Genomic DNA, 9,073 nt, shown 5'->3' with positions numbered 1-9,073 from the left:
CACCCCCTTAAAGTTTGTACAGTGCGTGCCCTAACACACTGTATAGATTAATTGTGAAAGTGAATTGTAACAATTAGTAAAATCTTTTCATATCAAGTTTCTAAAAAAGAGATGTTTTAATGTTTTTGGGCCTTTTTTTAATTGTTAGTTAATTTATTTTCTATTTGCGAATTAATGATTAATATAGGATTTGATAGATTTTAGTTACCTCTTCAAAATTAGTATATATTTTTTAATTTAATGGTCCCACGTATATGTAATTTAATTAATTTGAAATACAATATGTCGTTATAAATAATACAAAGACTTAAACAAACAGACGCGGCCGGCGCGGCATCATTAATGCCTGCCACTGCGTCTGTTTGTGAAAGGCAATCTGTAGGCAACTTTAACAGTGCATACACTTGTACCCTTGTGCAAAACCCTTTATGTGTTACGTGTACATTGTATACCTATTGTTAATATAAGTTTGTACATGTTTATAATATAATTTCGTAATTTACGCATTTAATCTAATATTCAATACGAGTTTTATTACTTTAAGTAGTTATTATTTAACCAACTGTAATTTGCTATTTTCTTTATTAAAATTTAAGACTGAGGGACGCAAGAATTGTGTGGAAAGCGAAATTAGAATTTCGTGATCCAAAGATCACGGCAAAAAAGCATTTACCTGTATTGTACAATGTACCTCACAAAACACGTATATCCAATGTTAGTGCTTCAAAATAATATATTGAGTTAGTCATAGATTGTATATGGATTCATTATAATAAAATATTTTTTTGTTAAAAATACAGAAAGCAGTTTAAATGGTGATCGCAGACTTTATTCAAATTGGTTGCTATTATACATCTAACTGTCTACTTATACGGGTCCACCTGTATAGGTCTAAGATTTTTGCCCACTTTGTCTGACATCTCTCACGAGAGCAAGTGGCATCATATAATTTTTGCTTATGTATCATATTAATTATGTTAATATTAACTCGTTATAATATTCTGTTATACTTCTTATTTTCGTTCCCATCTTTCGAAAATCATATAGACAAAGCCGGCCAAAGTGGCTTGAAGCGCAAAAATCAAAATCTGCCTAGCTAGTGTTTTACTTTACCGAAGAAACGCCAAAAATAAAATCCTCTTAGCTCCAGTGAAAACCAATGATGGTAAACATTCGCATATTAGTTAAACCCATAGATTCCTTTCTTTACCGTAATACCATCATTTCCATTGATGGTACAGAGGCAACTTTTTTTATGTCGTCGCTCCATTACGTGATAGTTCCATGGCAAAGTATCTTTTTGGTATCCGTAGTACCTACAGTTTGGAATTAAATTCCTTTCGGACTATTACTTCCACTCTTGGTTCCACTAATGGGTCCAGTGGGATTATAGGTACCAGAAACAAGAATTAAATAAATTTTTTTAATATATAACGAATGGAATTATAATATTTTTTTGAAATAAATCAGTTGAGTCAAATCAAATCAAATAAAATCGTTTCAAACTTATTAATACAAAGATCGAACACTTAGAAAAAATACCTTCGATCCGGCCGGATTCGAACCGACGTCTTCTAGCAAACCGTGCCAGACGCTATGCCAACTAAGCCACGGAACGAACCCTTTTGACCAGTTATACCATTGAATTGTACCAGTAATGGTATAAATGGGACTAACTTGTCCCATTTATAGGTACCTGTAATGGTATTAGGTCGTACTAGTTGATCCCAGTTATTTATACCATTGAATAATAAACTATGGTATAAATGGTACTTAACTGTCCTACTTATACCATTAAGAGTACTAATGGGACAGATTGGTCCTATTTATACCATTAATGGTATAATGCAATGGTATAACTGGTCCAAAAGGGTTCGTTCCCTCATCTCTTAGCAACCGCCAACCAGTGTGCTTACACGAGTCCGCCTCTTGTTAACTTTTTTTCCATCCTCTAAGCTTGTGAACCAGTGTATTCAATAGCCAATTTTACATTTTAAAAATGTAAGAAAATGTTAACTACCAGTAAGGAATATACGACAGGTATTAAAAATATATATATTAATATATTAGGTATATTTATATTTGTAATGATACTAGGGAAAACATGTTTTGCCGTAGTACATTCAATGGATCGAGGGCAAAAACAAAACTTCCACGGTACCATTAATGGAACAATGGCAAAAAAAATTGCCTATGTACCATCAATGGAACTGTGTAATGGTACTACAGTAAAGAAAGGCATAGATTTAGTATGTGTCCTAAGACGAATACCAGCTGACATGATAGCTGAAAGTGCAGGAATATCTCGAGCCACTGTGTACAGCATTATAAACGAAAAAATATACTAGCGGCGAAGTAGTCCCCATCTAGTCTATAAGGAAAACCTTTTACAAGTCTTGACGAATAAAATATTTTTGATTCAAATGAGATGAGACCTTGACTGAGAAGCGAAATAAATTTCGTTAACTTACTCTTTATTAATTAATAGTGATTTATCTAATTTATCTAATTGATAAAGTATTGGTAAAAACCAATAGCGATACGATTATTCCCACTAGTAAACATATTTTATGCTGGTTTTCTCACGATATGTTCCCTAATAATTATTAAATTTTTTATCCATGAAAATGGCAGCTAAATGCTTATAATTATGTACTTTAGTATCATTTAAAGTACCTAATATTATGCAAAAGAAATTGAATATCACAAAACTGTTTGTGCACCAGAGCGCAAGCGCTGCGTCATGCGATGCTGCCACTTTGTGCCAAATTGCCCTTCACTCTTTGGACACCGATGAGTGGATCTGATAGTATTGTGCAAGTTTTGAATTTAATGCAGTTATTAACTATAACGTGAAGTTATGCAGTAAAAAGTGATGCCAGGTAGCTCGTAGCAATTTAACGACTTGGTGCACTAGATATAATTTGTAAATACTCTTTCCATTACCCCCATTATAAAGGTGTGTACGAAAAAGGAGCAATAATACATAAGGCTCAATGTATTCATAAATTCTATCAATTTCGTTTTGCGACTTCTAGAAATTCAAACAAAACTTTTGATGATCCGCTGATCTAGTATGTTGTCATAAAAATTATATGTATAAAGTTGTAAAATAAAAGTTGTTTGTATTGGTATTGAGCACAATAAGAACATAGAGATACAAAATTATCATTCACTTTGTACGCCGCCACCGTGTATAATTATCACATTAAACGAAAAGTTTATATTTTAATAAATACCTAATAGAAAAATTGCCCAGAATTAGTAATCTGTACAGCCGCTTCTTAAAAACTCAATTGATGCTTTTTAGCCGAATGGAGTGCCGGTCAGTCTTTGGCGACATCAATAATATTCTGAAACCAACCGTTAATAAACCACAATAAATTCTTTATTTCCTTTAAATAAATAAATACATACATATTCAAATACACAGTACTTAGTATACACTAAAATACAGCAAATGGATAAAACTGGACTAGATAATTGATATTTAATAGACTAGATTACTGACTTAGGTCTTAATTAAGAATGTAACATTCAATTATTCTTTGGTTTAAATATGTACTTAAGTCAAAACTAAAACTATAATTTGTTTCGCCCAATTTTTTTCGATTTCTATAATGTATTTTAGCTGGTAGTTCGACGGCGTGTAATTCCACCGCATATTTTTTGCAGTATGTCCGCAAGATAAATGCACTGGTCATAACCGAATCTTTTGTATAATGACTTTAACCCATTGGTTTTAGTTCAGCTAGAGCTTCCTTTACAAGTAACTCCAATTCTAAAGGTAATACAGTTTTTGAAGCTATACTTGTCATTCCAAATTCTCCACCATCGCTCTTCAAATCTGATGATCCATCACTGTAATCTTTGTTGTCATCATCACTGTCAGAATACTTGCTTTTATTATTATCACTTTTTGTATTCTCTTTAATTTCTTTATCTTTTGCGTCTTCGGATTTCACTGAACCCGAATCTGGTAAAAATTCTTCGAGTAACATTCGAGATGGAAATATTGGAATATACTTTTGACCATTGCACCAACTTTCTAGGGTCTTTTCTAATTCAGTTATTCTGTTGGCTAGAATTCTGAAAGTTAAGTGTATTGTTAACCGTTAAATTTACTCTGAAATATACGGAGTATCCACAATTGCGTTACATACACTCGAAGAAGTTGTGACGTTCAGTTATGGCTACCCCTCTCAAATAGCGAAAATAACAGAACTGCTTGTTGGGTCCTCTGATAAACGTTCGTACCCGGAAACCTATCTAAACTCTTATTCGCGAGTACTGAATGCAATAAACTTAATACATTGTATACACATGAAAAATGATTTCAAATTGTTTAAATAAAATGGTTCTTTAAGTATTAGAATTTATATTTGAGATCAATAGCCGAAAAATAGTTTCATATTAATTAGCCTTTTTCAAATAAACTGTGATAGGTCGAAGGTAGACTGTCGAAGAATCAAAATAAAGCCAAAATCGCCTGAGCACCAGCGCTCACATCAATACGCATGGCGGCGCTATATCGCCACTGAGTAGCCGCGCACCAGAGTGCCACCGCCACGACCACTATCACGACAGTGCCACCGCCACGATGGTGGCGCTACCGTCGCTACTATGTAAACTCACTAAACTACCTACTAGTAAGAGACCAAAAAATGTACAATAGTAGACTAATCTGAAAATAAATTTATGACTACTGTTTCATTACATCCAAGCAAGCAACACCTAAACTCTCCTAATTGTACCTTTTAATCTTTGTTTATGACATCCAAGAAAAAGAAAAGGTTTTTCTGCTCACAAGGTTTTCTCTTCATCCAAAAACTAATTTATGAATATATTCTAATACATACTGGTTGGTCTTTCTCTGATGTTGTAGGGCAATAGACTTATCATTGAGTGCCTCAAACAGTCCCAGACAAAGAGATTTCAGTTCAGCAGCCGATGTTCTTTTCAAACCCGTTTTAGAATTGATGTCTAGGAATTCTCGAACTGAAATGTATTAATATAAATGTACCTATCTAAAACATTCACTATTACCAAGTTTTTATGGTATAAAGCAAAACAGGTCATCATTACATAGGTGTCGCACATACCTTGTTTTTGAGTCATAACATCAGCAAATCCTTTCTTGATGTTTAATGTCTCATTCTTACTTCTATTGTCCAACAAAGTCTGTAAATAGTGTGAAAAATTTTGATCATTGCTTTTATTGAAAATGTTACAAACCTACTTCTTACTTTATTGAAAACAAGTGCACTCTTAAAAATTGGAAAATTTATTTATCTACACTCACCTTGTACTTAGCCAATGTCCTTTTAATTATCTCTTTCTCAACTTGAAGCTGCGTTATTCTCTCGTTCAAATACTTATTCTCAGTGACTAGAGCATCTATATCTACTATTGGTTTTGGAGAGTCTAAATCTTTGTCTTGAAGTGGTTTCACTCTATTTGATAGCATATAGCTTATTTGGTGGTTTAATCTTTGTACTTTACTTCTGTAGTAGTCTCTATCAGAAATAAGTTCTTCTTTCTCATCAAGCATGGCTCGGTAGTCTAGTTGAATTTGTTGGTACTAAGCAAATTAATGACAAAGTAATTACTTTAATAGCACCAATGAACCTTAACATTTCTAGTAGTAATTTATTTCAGATAATAGCAAATTTAAAATACATGAAATTCAGAATAATGAGATAATGAATGACTGTAGGAAGGAAGTAGCAGCGTGAATGTACTGTAACGTAGCAGCGTGAATGTACTGTAACATAGCAGCGTGAATGTACTGTAATATAATATCAAGTATAAAGCAATTCTACAACACGCATTGCATAGAAAAAATTGGAAATTGCAATGTTTTAGACTTCTTTAAACATTACACATCTCTCCTAATCAAGGGGCAACTTTACTGTTTCAGGTGAATTTAGACAACTCCAAATCTTTACAAATTGAAATTACTTTAAATTATTTGTATACAGTACCTTTTTTAGTATTTTCTCCAGTTCTTGAACTAATTGTTCATAATCCTTGTTGGAGTATGAGGAAGCATTATTAATTTTCCTGATACCGTTAACATCGTCATGTGTTTCTCTTTTCTGCAACTGTTTCCTAAGAGCCACTATGTCCAAAGTTGCTTCTTCTAGTTTACTGCGAAGAGTTTCCACCTAAACATTGAAGTTTAACTAAACAAGTAACTAAAAAGATCTACCATAAAGTCGCCACACATATTCTGATGTATTGCCTACTACTGGGAGAGGAAGCTTATGCCAGACATTTCATAATATAGAAGTTTGGTACAATTAAAAAAGATTAACTATGCAAGATTAATAAAACAGTTTCTCAGAAAGGTAAAATATGTTATTATGAGAAAAAAATATTTTAAAAATATAGGCCTGTAAGACAAAAGTATATAATTGCTGTAATAATATTATCATTCAAACAGTTAGGTTTTGACAGCTAGAAAGTACAAATATAAATGGACATTATTATGCAAAGTGGTAAAGCTCTACCAACACCTATAGTGTTGTTTTTTAATGGGAGAGTATGGAGAAATATGGAACCATAGAAGATACAAGGTTAGAAAATACAACTGTCGTAGGAACCTTTTTTTTTTGTGAAAACAATTTTGGCATAGTCAAGATCAAGCATGGGTTCTCCACAAAAATGAATGAAATTGATCAAATTTTTTAGTGGTGATCGACTCAGTTTCATAAAGGGATTATTTAATTGTATAGGATGAAAACAGCAGTAGTTGGTCAAACGTCATAAAATGTTTTTGGTACAAAATTAATAAAATGGACTATTTTTTTAACACTGATAGACTCGGCTTCTTTTATGGATTATTTCATTGTATGGGTCGAAATAAGATTCAATAAAAGAAAGTTGGTCAAATTTAATAAAATGTTTTTCTTACAAGAGATTTTTGAGCGTATCTTATTAAATAGGGTGTTTTAAATAACAATGATTATTGGATAATATTTTGTTTGCATTTGCCCACGCAAATGCAAACAAACGTAACGCAACTGTTACGTGCACACACGTTATCAATATGTTAACAATATAAAACAAATTGCATTGTTTTTAGCCCTTTTCAAATTTCCAATATTTTTAAAATCTTTTTTGTAATGGTATTTCATTCCATTTCATTTATTGCATCGTCACACTTGTATTATATTAAGTACAGTAGCTTGAAAATGTAAATACATGTGACACCCTGTAAGGGCACAGGCAAGTATCTATCAACTTTGTTTTCATTTTTGGACTTCTATTTCATCACAGATAAAAGGAATCCAAGGAATAATAATTTGATTATAATTTAAAGTACCTAACCAATAGGAAACAAATCTTTTTTCGATATGAACTGCACATACATTTGTTTTTTCAAACAAACCAATGTTTAGGTCCTTTACAGGTATCATGGACATGGCAGATTATCAGTCATATTACACAATTTAAATTGTGAGAATAGTTTTATTTCCTATGTGTGACAACCCCCTAAACTCCTCCTCGCAAACACCTAAGAACTCAATATTACTGTGAAATTAAATGAAATTTTGCTTTATTTTCTCATCAAAAACAGGCTTAATAAGTAGAGGAACATATAGGTTAAAAGCAAGATTGGGCATGCTGTTTTGTGAGAGCCTGGTGCTCGAGATAAGAATAAAAAACTTTTATTACAGGTCACTAGATCCTTTGAAGGAAAAAGGAATTTTACTTACCTCCAGTTTTAGCATATTATTTTGATCTCTAGTCTTTGCTAACATGTCTCCACCACTTATGGTGTTTGTTGGTGTAAATCTATACATATTACCAATATCATAATTTGGCAAAGTTATCAATTTCTTCGATTTCAATTGTTCAACTAAAACTTTATAACGGTCTCGTTCCATGCTGCATTTATCTAATTCGTTGCTCATTATAGATAGTGCGTCTATTTTGCTTTGTAATTTACTTTTCAGTACTGAATTCTGAAATGTCAATTGAAAAATAACATATATATATATATATATATATATATAATCATAAACAGCTAATTTTATAAAATATCACTAGCACATTATAAATAGTGTTACAATAGTATCTTCTTGTTGTAGAGGATATATTATTATCAAATCAATGTTGTTTCTTGATAGGATAAAAGTTTCAATATTATAATTTTTAATATGATTTTAAAATTAAATTAATGTAATTTACCTCTAATACATAATCGTCGAGTTGCTGGTCTTGAAATTTAACTTTCGGGGAGGATTTGTTGAACATTATGCTTGAATAATAATTAATTTTGCTCAGAAGTAAAATGTACAACTGTAATTTTTATAGATCGACACGCCAACCATAGAAAAATCACAAACAGCTCATTTTATAAAATATCACTAGCACTTTATAAATAGTGTTATAATAGAATCCTCTTATTGTAGAGGATATAATAATAAGCAAAACCAAACGAATTTGTGTGCGAAATGCACAAGTTTTGATTGATTTTGATTCAGATTGATTACGTTGATGAAGCGGAGGGGAGGGAGACGGAAATGAAAAGAATAGAGATGAGGACGGAAGCTTCTTATTTTGTCAAAGAGGACAGTCACGAAATGTAAAGTTATTTAAGACTATGGTTGTAGTTTCCGGTCGATCGGCAAGCAAAGCGAGCTCGTATCGTGTGTAGGTGGTTTAACTACAAGTATGTACTTACACGAACAACTAATGGTCTATCTACACATATTCGGGCTGACTGAAACTTATATCCGTAGTGATACGGAGTAGAAAACGTCAGAAACTAAAGACATCGTACAACGAGAGTAGACCCCCGTGCCCGGGACGGACGTGGGCGGGCCGCGCTCTGTCAGGGGCTAAAAATTTTTTTTGCGTATATTTTTTATGAACTCGTTCACACATGTCCGTGTCCGGGCCGGCGCCGGGACGGACCCGCAGTTCATACAAACTAGCACGCCCCGGCCACGTCCCGGGCATGGCCTGATAGTGGATAGTCCTTAAGTCTTTGATTTTTTTTACAAATTTATTAAGGCTTTGGTAAAGCCAACAGCCTAAACATGAAGTTTAAATATGTTTCTGT

General features: G+C 32.8%; 1 protein-coding gene across 3 annotated transcripts; it reads right to left on the bottom strand.

Moving 5' to 3' along the window:
• Window positions 1–3,188: 3,188 nt before the first annotated feature.
• LOC113229561 (coiled-coil domain-containing protein 149) lies at window positions 3,189–8,845 on the bottom strand. Of its 3 annotated transcripts, none has more exons than XM_026463208.1 (8): window positions 8,693–8,845; window positions 8,197–8,337; window positions 7,722–7,970; window positions 5,985–6,167; window positions 5,303–5,581; window positions 5,103–5,181; window positions 4,860–4,998; window positions 3,189–4,089 (listed from the first exon to the last, which is right to left on the bottom strand). In XM_026463208.1, exons 2-8 carry the CDS (start codon window positions 8,260–8,262, stop codon window positions 3,729–3,731), a joined length of 1,356 nt encoding a protein of 451 aa, XP_026318993.1. In that variant the 5' UTR covers window positions 8,263–8,337; window positions 8,693–8,845; the 3' UTR covers window positions 3,189–3,728. The 3 variants fall into 3 exon arrangements, with proteins under 3 accessions (XP_026318993.1, XP_026318991.1, XP_026318994.1); XM_026463206.1 differs by having other exon boundaries at window positions 8,197–8,287; XM_026463209.1 differs by lacking the exon at window positions 8,197–8,337.
• Window positions 8,846–9,073: the final 228 nt, after the last annotated feature.

The sequence above is a fragment of the Hyposmocoma kahamanoa genome, unplaced genomic scaffold (assembly GCF_003589595.1).
Source record: "Hyposmocoma kahamanoa isolate Upper Pololo Valley unplaced genomic scaffold, ASM358959v1 62, whole genome shotgun sequence".
NCBI lineage: Eukaryota > Metazoa > Arthropoda > Insecta > Lepidoptera > Cosmopterigidae > Hyposmocoma > Hyposmocoma kahamanoa.
The sequence above is the reverse complement of the archived record's forward strand: the minus strand, read 5'-3'. Positions and strand labels throughout refer to the sequence as shown.